The sequence below is a fragment of the Balaenoptera borealis genome, assembly GCF_965194805.1.
Source record: "Balaenoptera borealis genome assembly, chromosome: 7".
Lineage (NCBI taxonomy): Eukaryota > Metazoa > Chordata > Mammalia > Artiodactyla > Balaenopteridae > Balaenoptera > Balaenoptera borealis.
Window position 1 is genome coordinate 129,240,352 of NC_138864.1, and position 24,233 is coordinate 129,264,584.

At 52.3% G+C, this 24,233-nt stretch overlaps 1 protein-coding gene across 9 annotated transcripts in view; it reads left to right on the forward strand.

Annotated features, from left to right (window-relative positions):
- Window positions 1–24,233, forward strand: part of DNAJB6 (DnaJ heat shock protein family (Hsp40) member B6) — a 77,468-nt gene that overhangs the window by 25,293 nt on the left and 27,942 nt on the right. For all 9 annotated transcript variants that reach the window (XM_082398859.1, XM_082398860.1, XM_082398861.1 and 6 more), the window contains 3 exons: window positions 8,507–8,638; window positions 9,955–10,096; window positions 10,582–10,652. In XM_082398859.1, the coding sequence (XP_082254985.1) occupies window positions 8,507–8,638; window positions 9,955–10,096; window positions 10,582–10,652 (345 nt within the window). The remainder of the gene's footprint in view (window positions 1–8,506; window positions 8,639–9,954; window positions 10,097–10,581; window positions 10,653–24,233) is intronic.

Genomic DNA, 24,233 nt, shown 5'->3' on the forward strand with positions numbered 1-24,233 from the left:
TGCAGGTATGACGTGACAGTGTGCCCCGATGGCGGTATGTTCAGTGCAGAGCTGAGTGAACGTAGGGTTGGGGGTTTTCTGCTTTGGCAGTGATTTAGTTGATGTTTCTCAGTATCCAAATCAACCCGGTTATAGCGTCCATTTATAGTAGTGTGTTATTTTTTCATAATTTTTCACACGACCAACTTTTTTGCGCTCCCGTTTTCCAAAAAAACCAAAAAGAGTAGCTCAAAACCTGTTAAAAGACATTCTGAGCTTCGCTTTGCGTTGACCAGAGTATAAAACCCTCTTGACTTCAGACTCCCCAGATGAAAGGGGAGGAGGCTTGAAGAACCAGAGCTGGTGGGAAGGACTGAGGCCTGAGGGGTGCTGCACAGACCGCCACGCTGCAAGGACCGTTATGTGGCGGGAGGAGGACGCGGGCCCGCGGGCCTGCAGAGAGACGCACGCCTCCTCGACGGACGCCTTCCCAGAGAGGGAGGGGAGAGCATTTCTAAGACGCCGAAGCCTGGCTCTGCAGCGGAGGATGCAGGCCGACCTTTCAAGGCTGACTTTGCCGAAGGTAGAGCACGCACAAAACTAGCCTTAGGAGCACGTTAATTGGAAAAAATTAATGAGTAGGGATTATACTAATGTGAATTAGGATGATCCCTTCATTTGTTTATTATGAAGGATGCGGTTACTTGGTAGAATGATGTTCTAAGATAGAAAAGCTTTGACCATTACAGGCCTAGCAGGAAATGCTGTCTGGGAGACATTTCTCCCGACTTGCACCGTCTGGTTGGATAGCCAAAACCAAGCTCTGAAACCGAAAGCCTCTTCCTGAGAGCGAGAGGGAGTTCACTTCGCTCGTGTCCCCTCCGCGCGGGCTCGGGTCGTGCATGGGCACCCGGCCGAGCGGGGGGAGAGGAGGGGGCGTGGGTGCAGCGCAGGCAGGCGGGGCTGCGGAGGGAGGGGCGCGGCCAGGCGTGGGGGGTCGAGAGCCGGTCGTTCCGTCTTCCTCCAGGGTCGGGGAGGCGGCCCGCGAGCAGCTGGCGCCCGAGGAGGAGGTGGTGCAGGAGGGCAGCGAGGAGCTGAGGAGCTCGAGCCCCCCAGCAAGGGCCTGGAGGCCACCTCCAGTGAGGACGGGCCCCCGGGGGCCCGAGGGGTGTGAGGACGCGGGCCCGAGCTCGAGGCCCCGCTCCTGCCCCGGCGGGCTGTGCGGTGAGCAGGGCGCTGACTCCCTGCCCGCGGTGTGTCTGGAATAAAGACTGCCTGCTGCTAGTGCCTGACGGTCCTTGGGCAGCTCCCCGCGGCCGTTGTGGAGGTGAGTGGAGAAGCGCAGGGGCCTGGGACGCCCTGCAGGCCACCCTCCACGCGGAAGCCGTGTCACAGCCCGAGGCAGCGCCCGTGCTAGTGTCCAAGCGGCGGGAACAGCAGACCCCGAGGTTGGAGCCGGAGACAGGGTGCGGCCTGCCTGGGTCCCTCCCCAGGCCTCTTCCCGCTTCTGGTGGCCTCAGGTGGTTCTTTCTGTGTCTTCACATCGTGTTCCCTCTGCATGTCCAGATGTCCCTTTTTATAAGGACACTAGTGACATGGCGTCAGGGCCACCCGAGAGAGCTCCTTGTAACGGGATCGTCTGCAGAGGCCCTACTTCCCACATGAGGTCACGGTCACTGGCCTGGGGGTTAGGAAGGCCACATCGATGGGGGCCCCGTTCACCCTATAACGTGTGAAGACTTGTTCTGCGGTTTAGGAGCAGCACATTTTGAAAGGGGAAGCCTTTGAAGTTAGAAACGCCGAGAGAAGCCGGACGTGGGAGAGCGTAGCCTGCGGCGGTGGGAGGGGCCCTTGGGAGAGGCAGGGCCCAGGTGGTGACCCACCCCCGGGTGGGCCTGAGACCCGGCGGCCAGCGTGCCCCCGTCCCCGTGGGCCCAGGCTCCGCCTGCACTGACCTGCACGCGAGGAATTGGAAAGGCGGCAAGGAGTAAGGCTTCAGGTCCACACCAGACAGCGTGTGAAGTTTCCTGCTAAAGGGGTTAAAAGAAAAACACTTTCCACGAGACTTAAAACGACTACGAAGCCCCTGTTGAGCCCCTGGGCCCCCACGCTGGGGGAGGGGTGCTGAGGCCAGGAGGCCAGGAGGACCGGAGGGTGGCTCTGTCCGTGTTTGGGAAGTCCTCCGTCGGAACGGGGAGCAGGCGTGTGAAGATAGCTGGGCGAGGGCGGGTGCCGTGCTGGTGGGCCTCGTGTTCCTCTGACCCAGACCCCGCCCCGGCCCAGCCCCAGCGGGAGGGGAGAGGGTTTCCTGAGAAGGTCGTGCTCGGTGGTTTTCTGGGCCACGAGAGCAGCAGCCGCGAGGTTCGGATCATCTCCCCCGGGGAAGCCAGCACCTGCCGCGAGCTGGTTTTGAGGGTTTTAATGGAGCTCCCCGAGTCCGTGTAGGGCTTGCTCTCCTTCCCTCCCTCCTGGAGTGGTGCTCCCCCGGCCTCAGGTGCAGGGCGAGGGCAGGGCGCTGGCTGGGTGGCTCCCTAGTGGTTTGTGAGGGGCCGGGTGGCACCAGGAGGGAGAAGGGACCCTGGCGAGACGGGCCACACACTGACCCTCACAGACTCTGTGAGGGACAGAGAGTCTCAGGGAGCCCCAGACCTCTGCTGGCGTCTGAAGTGGGACGATTTGGGTCCAGTGTGTGTATTTGGGATCCTTGGCTTGGACAGAGTTCTGTAATCATTAGAAACTACAGTGCTCCTACCAGACCTGTGATGTAACTAGAAACTGCATTTGTAACAAAACAGCTGTGTGCAGAGTTGGAGTGTGATGTTCCCTTGGCACATATTACCTGCTTACTGTTTAGTACCAGGCACCACCAGATGCCGGTCCAGCCACGGAGAGGTGTCCCAAACCCATCCTCCCCAGGGTTCCAATCTTGTATCACGCTATGGCTGTGTTGCTGATTTGTTCCTGTTTCTGTTTCAGATTCTTCTCAAATATCTTATTTTCTACTTCTGAATATGAGAGAAAAAAACATTTTAAAACTTGAAGTTGTCGTGAAAGGAGTGTTTTGGTTTTTGTTTGTGGTGTTGGGATTAGCTGGGAGATTATCACGTTGAAATCTGTCTGCTCCCCTTGGCCTTTGAATTGCAAGTGTTTCCCCTTTCCTAAGGGTTGCTGTAGTTGAGCTTTGAAACTGTAGTACAGTGTGATTTTCCTTTGTTTGAAAGGCCCAGGATGCTTTTTCGAGTTTATGGTGTTTTCCTTTTTTGTGCGGTTTTCTGTGTGTGCCTGGGAACTTGATGGCGTGTGGCCATGGGAAGGGACCGGCGGCTGCCCTGAGTCACCAGTGCAGGCCTCTCCCTTGCTTGGGTTTTGTGTTCACTGAAATGTTTCCTTCAGGACAGAGGGAGGAGTGCTCATAATCATGGCACTTGGCTTTGCTTCTGTTGGCGTTTGGTGTGGACTTCAGTATTTGGCTTGAGTTGGTTTCAGCCAACTGTTGTGGTGTGGTTACTGTTCTATCAGATACTGAATTTTGGTAAAATTTAAGGAAATGCATGGGTCTAAACGTCTTTGCACTTAGCTTTTTCCTTAAGTCTTCCTCTGTGTATGTGTGCGTGTAAACGTTTGTTCCATTTTGCGCTTAATTTTTTCACAGCGTTCAGTGCAGTGTATTTTTTGTCGTAAGTTTGACATCGTTACTTAGGGTGTTGGTCAGTTTAGTGTTTTGCAAATGTCACCTTCAGGGACTGTGTTTAGTACTTCTGAGAGAAGAGCAGGATCTTACCACGTTGTAGAGGTGTGTTTGATCCAGGATGCCTGAGACACTGAAAAGAAAGAGTTAAATCATAGGATAGGTATGTGCCTGTTTCCTGTAATGTTTGTATCTCACAGCACAGCATTGTTACGGGATAAAGACCTGGCTAAAGACTCTTCTAAAATGACCAAGGATACAGAATTTAGAAAGTCTTTTATTAGGTTGTCCAGAGAGACAGATCCAACAGGGTGTGTATCTCTATATCTCTCTCTGAAGAAATTTAGTATAAGGAATTGGCTCATTTGATTATGAAGATGGACACTTTGAAAATCTGCAGAGCTGATGCCCCAGTTTGACTCCATCAGGCTAGAAGTGCCATCAGTGTTCCGGTTCAGAAGCCATCAGGCAGGAGAATTCTCTTGTGTTTAGAGGGGTGGGGGTTGGCCTTCTGGTCTAGTCAGCCCTTTGGCTGATGGGATGGGGCCCGCCCACCTTGGGGAGGCCAGTCCGCTCTGCTCACTGTGCGGTCATCTCACCCGAGAACACCCTTGGAGACGCCCCCAATAGCTGGGTGCTGTGGCCCCTTCAGGTTGACACACAGAAGCCGTCCACTCCTTCCCAGCTCGGCACCCACACTCGTTATCTCCTTGAACCATGCTTAATCTCCAGATAGAGACAATAGCAAGATCATAATCGTGCCTAACGCAATGGCTGTCCTGCATGTAATCGAGAATGTGCTAACCTTTCTCCCAAATAGGAGGTCAGGTCCTTGAACTTACCTTTCTCCTTGGTGCCCTGTAGCTGAAACACTGTGATACAAAGCCTGCACTTGATGTGATGTGATGTGATAAGGGGGTAAAAGAGGCAAGAAAACAAAGTTGTGCTTAGTATTTATGAATAACACGTATGCACAAAGTATTCATAACGAAATTAGGAGGAAATACACCCGGCAGTTCCAGCCCTTGTTTCTGTAACAGGGCCTGTGGTCGTAGCTGCTGTTTGTAACTACCTCCTCCTTCCACCTGGTCCATATTCCCTTTGCCCATCAGGCACCTCGGCTGGCCGTGTGGTTCTGTATCCCTGGGGGAGTGAAAGTAAAAAAGTACTTGGTAGAATATTTGGTTATGTTGACATGTCTTATTAAAACTTCTTTCTAAAGTAAATGCAGTATTTGCCCCTTTTAACCTCAAAAATAATAATATAACACAGGCTCAACGTAAGAAATTGGACAACGTAAATGAGATAAAAGGAGGGAGGGGGGAATCAACCTTTGTCTTACCACCAATTGAAAGTCCACTGTCAACATTTTTCAGATATTACAGTTGGGATGTGTGTATATATATATATATATATATATATATATATATATATTCTCTTCTGCCTTTTTCTAAAGCGTAAACTTGATGACCATTCAAATACTTGCATTTAACATGCTCTCCATTCATTTACTCTTTTGGAAAATTAGGTATGTTTCAGTTTTCACTATAAATGCTTTGGACTCCTTTAGTATAGTAAGTTATTTCCATGTTTGATGAGTTGATTTCCCTGAAGTAGAATTGAATTGCTGGATTGAAGGGTCTTTAAAAATTGTATTTAGCTTGGGGGGCTGAAGATCATAAAAGCTCATGATCCATACTCCCCAGACCAGCAGCAGCCAGTGACGGAGAGCTCTTAATAAGGATTTGCCTGATCTCACAGTGACACCTGTTAACAACACATCGCTATAATCATGACTTTTTTTTTTTAATGTGTTTTTTGGTGTCACCATGACTATTACAAATGAGACTTTTCATTTTTAGGGTTAACTGTAGTATCTGAAATTACACGTTAAAATTCGGTGACTACTTGAATTGTAGAAAGTCATATTTAGTCTGTATAATAGAAAAATATGCAAGATAAAAGATTTTAAAAATAAAAGAATACAAAAGTACAAGAAAATGTAATTGAAAAGCTAGCTGGCCTTATTCTTACAACATACTACTCAACCATCTTTTGAAGTAGCTTCTGAAGAAGGTGATTTTATAATTATGAAAGGCTTAATTTAGCTTCATGTAAACAAATTAAAACCGTTTGTTTAGCAGTGGTATCACATGGACACTGGTTTAAGTTGGTCTCAAAAGCCCTGTGAACAACCTTTAAAGATTTAGTTGCTGTATGAACCTTAAATTGTAACATAACTAATTGTTACAGCAGTAATAAAAGGAACATTGCAGAAGGACACAAACAACATGATTCAGTGTAAAATAAAATTTTAGAGCATGCAGAACAACACATCGTTTAAGAATTTGTATATGGATAGTGAAAATCTAAAGCTGGTCCTGTAGATTCTTCTTAACGGCTACTTCTTGAAAGAGAAAATTACTGTGCTGTGAGTTTAAACTGTACTTGTTGCATTATGTTTCTGTGTCTTAACGTGGGTGGTTGTAACATAAGAATGTGAATTATCTGCCATTTTGTAGATCGGATCTATAGAGAATGTGTCACTGCAGGTGTGTAGGCCATGATAATAAGGTAAAAGGTGACTTAGTAAATAGAATGCTTGTATTTTATTTGAACAGGATAAAGTCTCTGAAGAAATTTACAAAATGTCTCCAGCTGTAGATAAAGTTTATGGTTCATTTTTCTACTTGCACTTCTAAATATGGTAATAATGGGACTGTAAGCCCTGTTCACAAGGTAGCTGGTAAATGAATTTCTTAAAATTGTGTTTGAAAACGGTGGCGTCTACTGTGGAAGTGGGAATTAAGCCAAGACCAGCAGGCCCTGGGGCTTCCTTGTTCACAGCAGCAGCCCTTGCCCAGTACTGCCGGGGGCTCGGGTCCCCTGTGGGGCGGTGGACCTGGTCTCTGTGCGGACATGTTCACTCCTCCTCCCTCTAGCACTGCCTTCTTTCTAGATCTCTCGACAGGCCACCAGTGACCAGGTTTTCTAAATGTTTGCTTCTTCAGGTCTGTTTTCGTGTACTTTGCATAGCTTGCTTATTTAAGAGAGGCCTTGTAGGTTGTTTTTTTTTTTGCTTTTTAAAAAAAATTTATTTATTTTTGACCGCGTTGGGTCTTCGTTGCTGAGTGCAGGCTTTCTGTAGCTGCGGCGAGCGGGGGCTGCTCTTGTTGCAGAGCGTGGGCTCTAGGCGAGTGCGGCCATGTCGTTTTGCCACCCCTTTCCTCGCCCCCATTCTGAGCGTTCCTTAAGCTGCCTTGGCCTTGCCTGGCCCTTGGTCATTCCTCGGGGTCTGCGACCAACAGCGCACGTAACCTCTCGCACATCCTTTCAGGTCACTGCCAGTTACCCTGGGGGTGTAGTACGCTGCTCAGGTCACGTTTGTCTGTAAGCATGAGTGCACCATGAATCTCAATTTCTACTTGGTTTCGTGCTCACTGTGTGTTAACTTTTCTATTTACTTTTATTTTCTTTTCATTTTACTACTCAAATGCATTAACTTCCTGCTTTGGTCACTCTTGCCTTGTCTTAAAAATATGCCGTGCTGATTCTGTAGTTTGTGTGTCATGGGTTGCTTTTCTCTTTCCCCGACATGCATTTCTACCTTACTCATCCATCAGGAGTCCTTGTTTTTATTTTTCTTTTTCCTTTTTTTTCTTTTTTTCTTTAAAATTAGCTATCATTCTTAATGGACACTTTTTTGTTGTTGTTAATAAATTTATTTATTTATTTTTAGCTGCGTTGGGTCTTTGTTTCTGTGCGAGGGCTTTCTCCAGTTGCGGCGAGCGGGGGCCACTCTTCATCGCGGTGCGCGGGCCTCTCACTGTCGCGGCCTCTCTTGTTGCGGAGCAGAGGCTCCAGACGCGCAGGCTCAGTAGTTGTGGCTCACGGGCCCAGTTGCTCCGCGGCATGTGGGATCTTCCCAGACCAGGGCTCGAACCCATGTCCCCTGCACCGGCAGGCAGACTCTCAACCACTGCGCCACCAGGAAAGCCCAGTGATTTTTTAAAAAAGTTTGTATAATTCATGTTTTCAGTAGGTGCTCACTGATTGATGATAATAACCAAAAAAAGCCCCTGAACTGTCAAGGCTAATCTTATTTTTATTTTCAGGAGCATTTTGGTATCTCCGGTAGTAATATGATGCCTATTCACGTTAGTAATTTTCTATTAAAGTATAATGTAGTGTCTGCCAATTAACATTTATTCAGATTTGACTTCAGCTAATCCTTTCTAAAATTTTTTTGAGATGTCAGGCTTACAGAAAAGTAAAAGGGATTCCTTAGCACTTGGCCCAGAATCACCAGCTGTTAAATTTTGCCTCACTTTGCTACAGCATTCTCTTGCGTTATAAGTAAATACGTTAGAAGAATCCATTTTTGTTTTTATTCCTGAATGACTTTGGAGAAGGCAGCCCAGACTCCATGCAGTACGACTACTTAGGTGTGAAATCATCCTGACCTTTTAAATGGTGTCAGCTGGGACAGTGTCTACCAGAACTTTCAGTAAAAAGCTGTGTTAAAACAGCTCTCTGTCCAAGTCTGTAGTGCAGATTAATGACCTTGAGTGTTATATTTATATATAGTGTTGTGTTTTTTTGTTTGTTTTAAATCCCCGATGTATTCTAGCTTTAGTTGCATTAAACAAGCAAGTAAAAGTGCTGGTTAGATGGACTTTTGGCTGCTCTGTCGATAGGCTACATTGTTGTAATTTCTTGGTAAGTTTTTTGTTCCTAATGGAACAGTGTATATCATAAGGCATTAACCCTTATTGAAGCTCTCCTGTGAAAAAGCAAAATTGAATCAAGATTTCACAAAGCACTTCTGTTTGTTTTTAGAAGACCCGTTTGAGGACTTCTTTGGGAATCGAAGGGGCCCCCGCGGAAGCCGGAACCGAGGCACGGGGTCGTTTTTCTCCGCTTTCAGTGGATTTCCCTCTTTTGGAGGGGGATTTTCTTCTTTTGATACAGGTACTAACTAAACAAATCTGTGCTTAGTAACCTACATTTTTTCCCTAATCTTCCCAAGAATGTTATACTTTAAAACCTATTTCTGATCTTAACTGTTAAAGGCGGCCAGCATTTAATGAAATTGCTGGTTAGAAGGAGTAAGGTGTTTTGAGATAAATAACTGTGAGATAACCCACTTAGACAATCTCACTAAATCCTTTTTTATCTAACCTCAGCAGTTAAAAAAATTCCAGTATTATCTTAGGAGAGTCCAGGTTGATGGGGTCAGGAGGTGGGGCTTCAATGAGGTCTGTGTGTGACCAGAGCCAAGCTGAGTCCCCAGGTGAGGCGTGGTCACTTGTGTTCGCCCTGCCGCACGGAGCTTAGCTGTTGATGTGGAGGCCGTCCGCCAGCTGCAGTCACATGCACACGGCCTGATGCAACCCTGTGTTTCACCTGAAGAATTGTAACCTTAGCTTTTCTTTGAAGCTCGCCCAGTTCCTCTTAACAGAGGAGCTGCCGTGTTTCTGGTGCTCAGTTTTGTTTAAATGCTCTGGGGTGAGCACTGGCTGTGCTGCTCCTTGTACAGGTCCCCACACAGCGCACCTGCGAGGGCCCTTCTCCTCAAATGCCGGCTGGACTTGGTTACACAGGGCAGGTGTCGGTGCACTTCTGTCCAGCACATCCTTTCGTTAGAGGCCATGTAATGTGCTCAAGTGTAAGGGAGAGTAAAATAGAGCTGGTTAAAAATACCACAACAGTACTTCATTTAAGAAATGTGTGTGGGACGGGACGCAGTCCTTACCTTTAAGGATCCTCAGGAAGAGTTGTTAGGGAGTGTGGGACGTGTGCTGTGATGTGGACCTTTTGGAGTGGGACAGGTAGGTAAGTTCTTTCAACAAGCAAGCAGTCTCAACGTCGAAGTTGGCTTGCTTTGGTGTGGCTGTGGAAGTCAGTGTCCGTAGTCGATCACCATGTAATTGAGAATTAGTCCGTGAACTGCAGACCCGTGCTATTCCAGATAATTCTTTGTGGTATTCTTTCTAAAGTTATTTCAGCTTTTTAATAATTCAGATTTTTATTCCCTGTGGTCACAATTACAGGGAGCAAGTCAGAAGCAAGTTGGGTTTGCCCATGTGTGGCGGGAAATTCGCTCCATTCCTGTGAGATGCATGGCACCAAGTTGCTCCCCTTCAGTAGGGTGAAGCGCGGGGAAGCCCAGCAAAACCCTTTGTAAAGGGGGGGTTCCTCCTGCCCTGTGGCTCTGATGGAAATGTGTGCATTAAATCAACAGTGGACGTACTAGTCTCTAACCTTTCTTTCCTGTGTTCCTACAGGATTCACTTCCTTTGGTTCACTAGGTCACGGAGGCCTCACTTCATTCTCTTCCACGGCATTTGGTGGCAGTGGGATGGGCAACTACAAATCTATATCAACTTCTACTAAAGTGGTTAATGGCAGAAAAATCACTACAAAGAGGTACAGTGATCTTCTCTAGTTCATATTTCGAATAAGTAGGTGTGGTGTTTCATTGGTGCCACATTTTCTTTGCACACCCTCCAGTGTGTGACATATGGGTTATATGTTAAGTCTGTCTGGTACCATGAGAATCTTAATCTCCGATTTAGAGCTTTTCCTTCTGAATTTTTGCTCAGTGTTATATATTAGACATCACCTTTATTTAGAGCCATGTTCATGGGTAATAGTGTGTTGGAATGGTAAAATGGAAACCGTTCATAGTGAAACCGTGACCGTTCTGACTGCTAGTGCCTGTGCCCGTGTCCAGTGTCAGATTTTAAGAAACGTCTGTCCTCAGCAGGTTGGCTTCAGCCACAAAATTAGTAATTGCACGTATATCTGTGGCAAGTCCTGTAAAAATATGCATGTATATTCACATATATGTTTACTTATTTGATAACAAGATGTTAAAATGCCTCTTATTCCCCCCCCACCCCCCCCACCAGGATTATCGAGAATGGTCAAGAGAGAGTGGAAGTCGAAGAAGACGGCCAGCTGAAGTCCTTGACGATAAATGGTAAGGAGCAGCTGCTGCGCTTGGATAACAAGTAGCTCGCCGCACGTGCGCAGCAGAGCGTTCCCTCTGGCGCGCGCCGTGGGAGGATTGACAGGAACATTTTTTTGAAGATTTCACACGAACTCGACTTTCCGTATAACTGTACTTAATCTAAAGTATTTATACACAGCTCATTGGAGCCCTACTTGTCATAGACTTTTGAGTTTATTGTTGGGACCACATGATAGGACCATTTTTTTTTTTTGTCTTTAAAATTGTTGTAAATCTCTGTATGCACTTTGCTTTTTTATTAAACGTAATCCAAGGTGGCCGTGACTCTTGCGTACACTAACACCAGCACGGACCTGCTTTTCCATTGTGTTTGAAACATGAGCCAAGTAGTGTCAGCCTGCTGTGAAGTTAACATCGCCAGGGCGAATCTTCCACAAAAGTTAATTTGAATTTTTTTGAGTATTTAGTAGTGAAAGATATTAATGCATTAATGGTAATACATTTCTGGTTTAATATAAACTGAGGATGTTTTCTAGTTGTGCATGAATGCTGGCAACTTAGTAAGTTTTGACAATTGTTTAAATATGTAATGTGTTAAGCTTAGGTTTAAAAAGTTAAGCTGGTAAACTGGGTCTTTGTCATTTGCTTAAAAAAAAAAAAAAGAAAATAAATGCAAATGTGTTTGGTGCATTCTTTCCTGAGTGGGGCGAGGCCTCCTGTGTGTGTGTGTGTGACTTTGTGCCTGGGCTTCCAGAGTCCTTTCATTCCTGCTGTGTCTGGTCACTAAGGCCGATGCTGGACATCAGTTACGTGTGTTCTTTGGTGTATTTGGAGTGTGCATGAAAATTTTCCTATCAGTGTTGAATAATGATTAGCAATTTATTGAACCTTTCTTCGGTGAGGGAGGAAACGGCTGTCCAGTTTTCCATTCTTCAGAATATGTTGTTGTTTTCTAGGTTATGTTTGATGCCAGCTCATGTACAGGTAACATGCACAGTAAGGTCATGGAGTGGTACAGGTGTGGGCAAATATAAAGGCGTTTCTTTTGTTTTTCAATCAGTATAATCTGTCACGATAACCATTGATAACTAGAATTTCAGCCAGAGGAATATGAAACAAGAGTTTGATTGTATTTATACTGCCCCACTCGAGTTTGTTTTGGAACTAAGCAGTGTGAAACTGCTAGAAGAAGGTGTTAAAAAAGACATTGCAAACTTGAATGTAAGTATTGGAAGACAGCTGGACCAGGGAAGACAAGGAAAGGGGCTTCCGTGCGCCTGCCGTCTTAGCTCGCAGAGCCTGCGGAGGAGGAGGTGTGGGCACCCCACACGCCGGGAAACCACAGTGCAGAATCTGCTTTCACAAACTGAAACCCTAGTACCAGAAAGTCTGCTTTCGTTGTTGCCGTCAGGATAGGTGGTTTCTCTGTTACTACGTGAGAAGCTCACAGGAACAGCTGCCAGTTCCCTGACTTGGAGATTATATTTTTCATTGATGGGTGGAACAAACCGTTCGGTAGAACAGGCTCGATGGCCCCCTCGGGACACCAGGTCAACGAAGAGAAGTCTCATCCGGCCCCCAGTTGTTAGTGTCCCAGGACGCGTTTCATTGGAACCTCGGCTTTACACGTCTGAATGTCCTGGGACGGGCGGGTTTAGTGCAGCCCCGGTTGTGAGCAGGTCGCTCCACTTGGGGGCGCAGGTGGAAGGGGAACCTCTTCTGGTGACGTGTTTTTGAGGGGAGCATCACAGCCACTGTTCGCCGTTCCCGCCTGTGAGAAGTGCCATTATTCTGCACGTCCGTTAATAGGAATGTTAATGAAATAGGATAGAGAGCTTTTGCCGTCGGGGCTTGTTCCCTGAGTACTTGGAAGCAGTCAGGTTCGTTCCTACAGCCTTGAGTCCGGTGTGCTGTGAAACAGCCGTGAGCGGTGAGGTGAGTGTTGTGTCCAGCCCTGGTCGTATCACCCACAGAAGGAGTGACTTGGAACAAGAGCATTTAATTTACGTTACAGGTCTGGTCATTTGTTAGTCCCTGTACTTTCTGATTTAAAAAAAAAAAATCTTCCTGTAGCCCTGAATGCCTTTGCAGCGGGAGACTGAGCTCCCCACAAACTGCCGGTGCCCACTGTCTGGGTGAGCCCGCCGCCGGGGCTGTCGCATCATGTGTGCGCTCGCTTCCTCCATGCTCAGGGGGTTATCGTAACAGTCGCTCAGGATGGAGGTCTTCTGTTTAGTTCCCCGGAGCACAGTCTTGAGGGGGCACAGTGTGCTGTGCTTTTCTCACTTATGCTCTGTTTTCTTGTTCCCTGTAGTTTGCACCTCCCTTGCTTTGATGTAGTTCAGTGATGGCTGGTTGCCTCACTCCTGTCTTTTCTGTTCAGGTTTCAAAGGTTCCAGGTTTGCTTCTAGCAGCCCGGTTACTGCTGCTTTGTGATACAGATGATACCAGTGGTCACACCTGCCCCGGTAGCTCATCTTTCTTCCTCTTGAGGGTCCACAAAGGGCACATTGTAGAAGTTTGCAGAGAAAGCTTTAGACTTACCTGAAGTTACTCTTGTAAACCTGTGTGTCTGGCCTGCTGGAGTTTTCAGTACAGATGTGGGGAAGCTCCAGGGACGTTATTCGTGGGACAGCACCTTTCCAGTCAGTTTTCCCTTTGTTTATTGTCTACTGAAGGCTCGCCACTCCTGCTTGATTACCCACTAGCTGTCCTCAGCCTCTTCAGGGGCTGCTCTTCTTTCTCCTTTCAGCACTACATACTCACATGAAAATATTTTTTTTTTTTAGAGAATCCAGCAGTAGTTTGTAATTCATTTAATTGTCTCTGCTATTGCTTCTCTGTGGTTAGCCATCAGCAAGTTCAATAATGGGATAATTATTACTATTTCAGGAGGTTTTCAAGCACAAAATTGTGGAGTGAGTTTGAGCACTTGGTATGGTGTGGTCAAGTGGAGGTTGAACTGTATGACCCAGTGGCCTTTTTTTGTTTTTTTAATGAGGTACGAGATTCTGCCTCCCTTTGAGTTATTTTCAAGGTGATTGGTACTTTCAGAGTGGGTGGTTTAATGCTGCAAGTCTAGAAACATTTGCTTAAATAATTAGATTCTTCCTCAGTCACCGTTTCTTGCATCCTTAAAGTTAGTCTAAGGCTTCTGCTTTTAGAGCTGGTCACATGGGTGACTTTTGATTTTTGTCTCAGCACCTTTGAATCTGCTGTTCCTTGCAATTCTAATGAATTGGGTTAATTAGATGGAGATTTAGTAGAGTATGACTAGTGGTTAAAATGGGATAAGACAACTTTTTTTCTTTCTTTTTTTTGGTGACTAAATTAGTTATTTCATCTTGCTACTTGAACAGGTCAGAGGAGGGAAGGTTACAACAGCTGTTTCTCTGTCAATCAGAAATCTAGAAATCATGGTGATCATGGATTTCCAAAGACTAGACCTGGCTGGGACTTTGGAGAGAGTCTTGTTTGTTAGAAGTGGAATTGGGCATCAGAAGACCCGGTGCTTGTTCTTTGCTTAGGTGAATCTTTGCTCCTTGCTTCGTGCACTCTGTAAGTTGTTCTTACCAAACTACATACAAAGGCACTAACTGAGGTTTTGGACCCGGGTGAGTTCTGCACTTTGAGGAGAGCCATGACTATTTCTCCTTTTCCCTCTGACCCCAGTATTCAGGGAACAAAGACTCCTCTTCTGCAGTCCAACCTCCATAGGAATACAGACCCCACGAGGGCAGGATTTGCCCATTTTCTTGCTGCTTCTCCCTAGCCTGTGGTGCTGGAAGCATTCCCTAAGTATCTGTTGTATAAATCATCCCATGGCACTCATTTCCACTCTGCCCCTGGAATGCTGCCCTTTGAGCCTGGGAGCACCGTATCTCCCAGTCCGAGTGTACCGAGTAACCACCAGGTCTGGTTTGGGAGGACTGGGGGGTGCTTCTTGGTTTATGACATTTCTTTGTTCTTTGGACCACTGAATAGTCCATGGTGGTGGTAAGTTTCACAGTCTAGTAAGTAGAGCAGCTTAGTACTTGTCCTTTTCTATCCCAGTAGGGTTGATTTGCTTCTTGAAAGGAACACAGAGCACAGCAGCGTCGTGCTGTTCTCCCCACCCCTTCCCTTGTCCTGTCCTGGTCCCCAAAGGCACTCAAGGCATTGGTAGGACATCACGAGAACAGGACTTTCTTACCTGGAGCCTGTCTCAGGGCTGTAGGACCCAGAGCTGGGCACCCTGTATGTAGCAGAAGCAGTGTCGCATTCTTTCTCCCGTTGTCTCGTAGAGAAGACCACATTTGCTTACCGTGTGATGCGGGAGTTCCCTGCCCTTGCAGAGCTCCGCCCAGCTGGATGGCAGCGTGCGCCCGCGGGCAGGGTGTGGACGTGCGTGAGAGTACTGCAGGCGGTGAAGCCAGGAGGGAGAGGTGGCCTCTTTGAGGCCTTCCTGGAAGTAGTGGTCAGACTTTGGTCCTTCCAGGGGCCGTCCCAGCATTCTGGTGGCCGTCCCTCCACCCCAGGTGGGCGCACCGGGCGGGCACAGCGTGACCACAGTCTTCAGAGACTAATATTAGGCTTGTTCCCCTAGTTTTTTTTTCAATAATTGAGATGTATTGGTTGTTTTGAGGATCAGTACACAGGACATTCCAGTTTGCACACAGTTCTTAATGTACGTACCAAAAATCTAAAAAGTCATGTAGATATTATTCTTCTTGAAACAGTAATTCCAGGGACTTTCCAGCTTAAATTCTGGAGGTAGCATTTCCTTAAGAGGGTATCAAGTACCAGTATCTTCACATGTGGACAAGCTGTTACACCCCGAGTTCCACTGTTGCACAATTTAGTATCATACGCACTGTACCTACATACATACATATGTTAGCCGACTCACTAGGGAACCTGGTTGGACGACCACCAGCACAGGTGTCCGAGGACACTGAGTTCTGACTGGGACGGCCAGCATCAGGCACAAGTCAGCGGGGAATAGAAGTCATTTAAGATATTCAAGACACGTGAACTGTATGAGTGGGTTATATTCGGTTGCCGTGTGTGGTGCCGTGTACTACAGCGTGCAGAGACCACACCCAGCATCTTTGGAGTGTTAGCTGAGAGCCATTCAGAAACCACCCTTTTCTGGTTGTACCAAAAAAATACCGCCAAACGATTTCCCCTCTTCAAGTCGTTTATACTTAAAAATGGGAGGACGTGGGATTTCCTCCTAATTAAAAATGTTTCTGGAGTTCCTAAAAAAATCTTGCGTTTACCAAAGAGATGATACATGCACCCCCGTGACTGCACAAGGGGGAAGATGGGGCGACCCCCGGGGTGCGGCTGCGCCCCTCCAGCCCAGCGCAGCCAGACCCCCGAGCGCCCGGGTGAGCCCCTTCGTCCACTGGGCTTTACAGCTCCCTCTCCCTCTGGTTTGCATTTGCTTCGAGGGAAGAGTTACCCTTTCCTGCTGCCGTCTCTCCACTTTGGGGGAACGTTTTCCCCTCCACCGCCCCTCAGTCAGCGGCAGTGAGGAGGCACCCAGAGCCTTCACCCAGCTGGGCTGCGGGGCTGCGCTTGCCGCTGTCGGCCCCACGCCCAGGCCGAGGGCTCTCACCGGACACACCGGCGTGCTGGAGGCGCCGCCAGGGCTCCGATGGCACGGGATCCCGAGCCGGGCGGGCAGGCGAGGTGCTCTCCGCGCGTGACGTCTGTGCTTCCCCTTTCCGTGGGCTGCCTGAGGGGTCCGCGCACAGTTGACCCGTGCTCGTGTGTGTGAGGAGCGTGGCGGAGGGTTCCTGTGGCGGCCAGGAGCTGGCTGCTGGCCGCCTGCGGGCGGGCTCTGGGTTCCCGCTGCCTCTGGAGTGGCTGTGGTCGCGTGTGCCTGGCCGGGGCGGCCGTGCAGCCCGTGGCCTGGGCTGGGGGCTGCTGGCGCCCGTCGCAGCTCTGGCCTGAGAGTCCTGTACAGCCCGGGAGCCTCGGCGTCCCTTTGTTCCTGTGATCGTTGAGGTGTCTGGGTGGCGTGCGGGTCCTTGTAGGAGTGGCTCTGTTGGGTCGGGGGCCTAGAGGAGGTTGAACAGTCGGGGGGAGAAACGTGTGCATTTGAAGCTGGTAGTCATAAGTTACTTTCCACCAAGAGTATGTGTCTACCAGCGTACTTGTTAATGCTGTCTGTTAACAGCTGTTAAAATTCACGTTTCTGGTTTCTGGATGAGGTGGAGCCTCTTGGTTGGTGATGGCGGGTATCCCTGTTTTTCTGCGGTTGTTCCCTATTTCACAGGCCCCTGTTACATCATTGTTTATGAGTCCTTTGCTCTGTTAAAGTGATTTTCCTTTTCAGTTGTCATGTGTTCATTTGACGTACTGTGTGGCTTTTGGGGTGGCCTTTTGTTTAATGTCCTACATGTTCCACAACTAAAAAATTTCCATATTTTTTTCATGTACTTTCACTTGTATGTTTGCTTCTTTAATTTACTTGGAACGTTTGTATGTGTTAAAAACACCCAACTTTCTCCCAGATTTCTTGCCAGTGTTAATACCTGCTAAATCTCATTCAACAAGCGACTGTTCAGGACTTGTGTTCTCTTGTCCTTCGGGTCTTCTTTTTGGCCCGGGTTGCACTCTGTCATGTGGTGTCCACTGGTGGAGTGCTTTGATGAAACAACTGCGAGTTCATGGCACATGGCCGCTTAGTCTACATAATATGGTTTTTTAGTAAGTCTTTAACGGGTGTCAATATTGAGAAGAAACTAGAATCACTCGAGATTTTTATGTGGATTAAACTGTGTCTTTAGGAAAATAAGATTTTGTGAATATAAGACCCTACCAAAATTAGAATGTTTATTCTTTTTGATGATTTATTTCAGTTACTGTTTATTACGACAGCCTTCGGTCATTTTTTTTGTTTTTGTTTTTGGCTGCGTTGGGTCTTCGTTGCTGCGTGCGGGCTTTCTCTAGTTGCGGCGAGTGGGGGCTACTCTCTGTAGCGGTGCGCGGGCTTCTCATTGCGGTGGCTTCTCGTTGCAGAGCACGGGCTCTAGGCGCGTGGGCTTCAGTAGTTGTGGCATGTGGGCTCAGTAGTTGTGGTTCGCGGGCTCTGGAGCGCAGGCTCAGTCGTTGTGGTGCACGGGCTTAGTTGCTCCGCGGCACGTGGGATCTTCCTGGACCAGGGCTGGAACCCGTGTCCCCTGCATCGGCAGGCGGATTCCTAACCACTGCGCCGCCAGGGAAGCCCCTTTGGTCATCTTGATGGAAGTCGTGCTTCAGCCGCGCGGTCCGGTCCCTGCAGCCTGAGTGAGGACTGAGCAGGAAAGCCGGGTGGCTCGCCCCTCAGGGCCGGCCTGTGTCGCGCGGGTGCTCAGGGCATCAGAGCGTTGCTTTGTCCTTTATGGAGCGGGTGGTAGGAGTGCCCCCGACAGCACACAGCCCTCGCCCCTCCTTCCTCTCCGTAGATCCTGACCCTCACCCTGCTTCTCTCGGGGCCCTTTTCAGCCAAGCGGGCAAGTGGCCCCAGAGACAGTGGTCTCCGCCGGAGGAGTGGGGCCTGGGGCTCTGCGGCTCCTGAGGGCAGGGTACTGGGGCCCGACCCGAGGCCGCCTACGCGAGAGCAGAGTGACGTGCCGGGGTCGGGAGGCCGGGGCGGTGGCTGGCTGTGCCTCTGCCTCCCTGGGTTTCCATGTCGCGATTGTTCTCGAAGCGCACAACCCCCGGGGGTGTGTGGCGGTGAGGTTCGAGAGCTCCAGGCGCTGTTGGCCAGAGCTGTGACGCCCCTACTTTCCGGGTGAGTGCGGGGCCCCATCCGCCCGAGCCCGGCCATGCCCTCCATGCCCTCCATCCCCGGGGTGCTGTGGTGCGTCAGGAACTCCCCGCACCCCCCCCGCCCCCCGCCCGCCCCAGGAGCAGGTTGCTGGGCTGCCCTGCCCCGCAGCTGTCTCCGCAGACAAACTGAGCGATGCCTTAACCCACCTTAACCCACCGGGAGAGGCGGGCGCTTGCGGGGCTGGCGGGCGCCTCAGGGCAGGTTAAGGGGCTCCACCCTCTGTGGTGGTAACTCGAAGGACGCTCTAAGCTGTGGTGCTGGTGGGGAGGCCAAGCCCACCGGCCCTTCACAGGAGCTTTTGACCCTTGGTGTGGATTCTGTGCAGGACTTGAGTTCGGAGGGGCTCGGACAGGAGAGTTCCTGCTGCTGTCTCCTTGACCTTTACCCTCGGTCCGTGTTCCTCCCGTGTCCGCACGGCTGCAGCCAGCACCACCGCCCACCTCCTGCCAGAGCCTGGGCCCCTCCTGACTCGGTCCCCCTTCACGTGACCGCCTTCTCGGTCCACCTGATGGTCAGTCTCATGCATCGTCACCGTGTCGCCTGCCCGCAATCTGGCAGCGAAAATTAAGTCGCTCCCTGCTTAGAGTCGCCTGCGAGGCGCTTTAGACTTGGCCGTGTGCCGCTCTTCCTGCCTGCTGTCCCATCCTCGACGCCTGCCCTGCCGCACTCAAGTCACGTCGTGGTCGGTGCCGCCTCCCCAGCTTTCCCCGCGTGCTTCCGTGCCTTGCTTTCCTCCCCATCCTGGGAACGGCGCGCCTGCTCTTCCTCGCCTCTGCCCCTGCTTTTGTCTCTGCGTCCTCCGGCCGTTGATCTGCGTGGGCCTCGTCCTGTCATGCTTTTCTGTTCGCGGGTGTCCAGCACTGAGTCCCTGAGAGCGAGGCAACATCACATGTGCCAGGCACTTATCAGGCCCTAAATATTTGAATCCTCTCTTGGGCCAGTGATGCATTTTTGGATGTCTGAGTCATCTACATTTGTGTCCGTGGTATGCATGATAGGAAGAAGTATGGGATTAACCCCTGCCCCGACCCCTCAGAGAAAGAAAACAGCAGCCACAACCGAGGCCTTTTGGATTGTACGTATTTGGAAACAAGTGATTCTGTTTTTATATAAGGAAGTTGGCTTTCATTTGCATGTTATCAGCCAGATTCCTACTGCGTATTCGGACTCCATTTGGGGAAAGAAGTGGAGCATTTGGGTTGGTGGTTGTGCACATGGGACGGCGGCTGGGACATTCCCCTCATAGTTCCTCGGTGACTTCAGTGAGCTTGGGCACAGGGGCACTGGCAGGTTGTGGTTTGTTTTGAAATTGTATCTAACTTGGTGCTAGAAGGCAGGATGTTTTCTGTTTCCCAAATGAAAAGGATGTTTGAATTGTATCCCACGTAAACTTTAGTGAATTCATGTGCGTTAATAGCTAATTTCTGCAGAGGAAGAGGTTAGCGGAAATTATGCCGAAACAGTAAGTTCTGTTTGGGTTGTAAGAGTGGATGTGACTTACTTATTTTTCTTCAAGTAATGTGTTTTGCCTTTATATAGTAAATTGCTGAAACAATTAGTGAGTTTCCGTAGAAGAGGAATGTTTCAGCAGTTAACAGAAACGTATGGAAATTTTGGAAAAGGCTGTAGAAAGAAGCCCAAAATGTGGTTGGCTTTCAGAAGGCGTGATGTTGGGAGTGGGGGGATGGGATGGGAGTGGCGGTCATCACTTCCTGGTGTTAACTCCTGAAAGTCGAGGTTGTCCCCCGAGAGGCCCCACGTGGATCTGTGAGGGCGGGGGCGGGGGCCCGCGTGGGGGCCTTCTCTCCTCACGAGGGGGGCGCGTCCTCCTGTCCTTAGCAGGTGCTGGACATCGCCGTCACCTCTTCTGACTGACTCAAAGCGTCTGCCGTGTGGTGGCACTTGGCGTCCCATGACCCTTGGTGGGCAGCGTGCTTTTTTTGGAGAAGGTTTTTGTTCAGAGGAGAGCCAGCCCTGGGACGCCCACCCCACCATCCACATGGGGCCTGGGGGGTCTGGAGGCACGAGGGGTCCTGTGAGTGCTAAGGCCCCCCCCCGCCCCTCCCTGAAAGTGGGTGCTGGCTGATGCTGAGTTTAGCAACTGAGCATCGCAGAGCCCAAGGCTCCTTCTTCAAAGCGGAGGAGCTTTGGCTGCAGGCGTTTTCTGGGGCGGGTGGTGGAGGCAGCTGGGCTGTCGTCTGGGTGTCGGAGGGGTCCTGGCTTTAGGGAAGAGTGTCTCGCAGAGGAGAGCCTCTGTGGGCTTCCCGGGCAGCGCCCACCCTGCTGGACACCATCAGGGAACCTTCCTCTCCGCGTCGGGAACCACAGGCTCAGGAGTTGTTTTGGCGACGGGGCTTAGGGGCGGCCGTGTCTCCTCACGCAGCTGGACTCACAGCCCATCCTCAACCTGGGATGGAGCTGGGCTGGTGGCGTGTGTCCCTCCCTCCTGCCGTCTGAAATCAGGGCCCCACATGCTTCGCCAGGGCGGCTGGGCCTCAGAGGACGGGCCGCCTCTTCCCTGTCCGCGTCCAGGACCCCGTCACCCGAGGCCCGGCCTCCCCGCCACGCCCTCGAGGCTCGAGGTGTCTGCGCTGCTTCAGCGGTTATGTCCCACAGCCGAGGGTGCCTTGCTGGGGGCCGGGGAGGAAGGGGGTCTGAGGGCAGAACGTGGCACGGGCCGGCTGGGTCCTCTGCGCGCCCACCCCTGCAGGGGTGGGAGATCCTGGGCTCTGCGCTGCCTTCAGGGAGAGGCCTGGTGGGTCCTTGTCGCGGGTCACGTGGTCCAGCCCCCTGGGCCCCCCGACGCGGGACGGACGCAGCCCTTGGAGCTGGGGTGGGTCTTGTGGGAGGACCTGGGGCGTGAGGGACGCTGTGAGAACGAGGAGCCCCAGGCGGCACGGCGGGGACGCCCTGGAACAGACTGGGACGCACTGGAGCCGTCAGCGCGGGTGCAGCCGAGGCCGCCAGCAAGGCCTCTGTGCAGCCCTCGCCCAGGCATCAGCTCTTCCTGCGTCTGTCTCGGGAGCTCCCGGCGCTGCTTTTCCCGGGGCCTCTCACGTCCCCTTGAGACGCCTGCCCTCCGGGGGAGGGGCTCTCCCTCCACCCAGGTGCTGGGCAGGGGAGGGTGGGGCACTGGCATCCCGCGGCCCCGCCTGCCCTGAAGGCAGAGCCGCCTCTGCCCTGGACAGACCTGCCCTTGAACAGGCCCGAGGGGCGTCTCCGGGGCCTGGCTTCGGGGCGCACACGACAGTCACTGGGGGCCGTTTACAGACCTCTGCCATCTGCGTCCCGGAGCAGTTAGGTCAGCTCCCGGGGCGAGCCGGGCTGCGGCGCGGGGAGACCCGATAGAGGCCTGTGTCGGTTCTGAGACGTCAGCTGGGCCCGGGGAGAACGGGGGGCTGGCGTCGGGGCAGCGGCCTCCTGCCCTACCCTCCGGGGCCGCCCGCTCTCCTCCGCACGCCGCACGTATGCCGAGCCTCCCGTGCCCCTCGGCTTCTCGCCTCTCGCGCTCAGGAGCCGTGGGACACGGCGAGCGGCACGGGTCCGCTCACTCCCCCCCCCCCCCCCCCCCCCCCGTGTGCAGTGAGGCCAGGCCCCTGCAGGGGAGGCACCGTCCTGAACGCTTGAAGTGGCAGGAGTTGACGGTGCTGATGGTCCTTACTCAGACCGGCAGCAGCAGCGGGTCGTCTTCTCAGACAAGGGGGTCCTGTGTCGCCCACAGCTGGTTGCACTTCTGGGTGTGGTGGCCTCCTTTTCTGTCAGTCTGTCAGTGCCTGCTGTTATTCTGTGTGTGGTGCAGTGGGTTCAAAATGAGCGCTTGAATGAACACGTCGAGGGATTCCTTCCAGAAAGTGTCCAGCGGAAATATTCAGATAAGCTTCTCAACATCCACCTTTCGTCTTTTCCCCAAATCCTTTTCCTGGTACTTGAGACACGGAAGAGCTTTACAGGGAACCTTGTGGGGTCTGTGGCTTGATCATCGTGCTCCAGACCCCAGGGCCTCCGGGGCTCATGGTGTTGGAGGGGGGGCCCGGGGGCACAGAGGTGACGGTGTCTACCAGGGCCAGCTCGTGGGACAGTGAGGCGCCAGCTGCGTGTCCGTCGCAGCTTCTGAAGGGCTCGCCTCGGAGCCCAAGCCTGAGAGTCCAGCTTTCAGCTGTGGCCCCTGCGTCCACCCCTGGACAATGCCTGGTCCAGAGACGGTGCGGCCGGGCCCGCAGGGAGGGGCTTCACAGAAGCAAGGCCGGAAGTGGGCGGGTGCCGGGATTAGCCCGGGAGGAGGGTGCAGGGGGCCAACCAGGTCAGCGCGAGCCCCTCGCCAGAGCCGGCCGTGCCCGGGGCGGGAGGGGACAAGGCAGAAGCACGGCTGCCGGGGGAGGGGGTCCCCAGGACCCAAGAGTGTCCCCACCTTTGCCCACAGCGGGTCCCGGTCTTCGGGGAGGTCACCAGACCCTGAAGGCCTGGGGCGCGTTCTGCGCGGTGTGCTGGGATTTGTTCCGGAACGCCGGGAGTAACGTCTTAGTGACCGTTTCGTCCTCTAACCAGACGGCAGACGCAGAGCGTGCCCAGCGGCCCTGAGGGCTGGGGTGGCCGGGGCCTGGGGACGGGCTGGTGTGTGCGGCCGGGGCGTGGGGTGACAGCACGGCTGAGGGGGCACGCCGGGCGGATGCGGGTCCTACGGGAGCCTCCCCGGCCTGTGCGCTGGCGCCACTGAAGACTGTCAGGGAGCAGAGCAGGCGACCGTGCCGTGGGCGGGACACAGCCGGCGCTGTCCGTTCACCGGGCCTCCCGCGGCCGGCCTGGCAGGTAAGTGTCGTCTGTGCCCACGGCCGTGCGGTCCTGCAGGTGGGGCTTCCCTGAGCGGAATGGGGCAGGGGGAGCACCGCCTCTTCTGTGCGGCCGACAGACCCAGTGGGTTTGAGCTGACCTGAGGTGAGTAACACAGCGGCGGCCGGCCCCCGGGGTGCCCGGACCTCCTGGGACGCCCACGTCCAGGCCCGTCGCGGTCACGCGGGCACTCAGAGCGAACACGCTGCTGTGTGTGGTCCAGCACCTGGGATGCTCAGGCTACACCTGTGGGCGACGTGCCATCCTTAAGGTCACATCAAAGCGGCCGGGCGCGGTTGCGTCTGGAGCCGGGGAGGGGCCGGCTGCTCACCCCAGAGGCCCACCCAGGCCGCCGCCGCCTCCCCAGGTGGAGACGAGCCGAGCCTGTGCCTGGGCTGCTGGGTGCCGAGCTCCCCGAGCGCGGGCGCCGCGAGCCTGCACGACCCTGCGGCCGTGCTGGGGCTGCCCACGCTCCCCCGCCTGCCGCGTCCAGGGAGGATTCTGAGGTCAAGTCGCTGTGGTGTTTTATTAGCCGCGGCCCCGTGAGGCCCCCTCCCCTGGGAGGGCTCCGTGGATTTGGGAGTCATACCTGCGTCTCGACCCCGCAGAGCCCCCGGGGGGTGGAGTGGCCCTGAGTGCTCCCAGCCCTGGCCCTGCCCCGGGACCCTCGCTCGCGCACGTTCCTCTTCCAGACAGGCGTGTTCTGGGAGCGCCCTGCTCTCGCGTGAAGCCTGCGTCGGTGCCAGTCGGTGCCTGACGACCCCCCTCAGCGGGCACAGGGGCGCCCCTGCTCGGGGGACGGGGAGCAGATGTGACGGCTGCGCCCAGGGCCTGCTTCCTCAGCTCGGCGGTTTGTTTGACTCTGAGAAGCCGCCGTGACGGTGGCCATAGGTCCTCAGGGGACTGCTAGGGGCGGCATCTGGTGTGATGGTGGTCAAGGCCACGTCCGCCGACCGCTA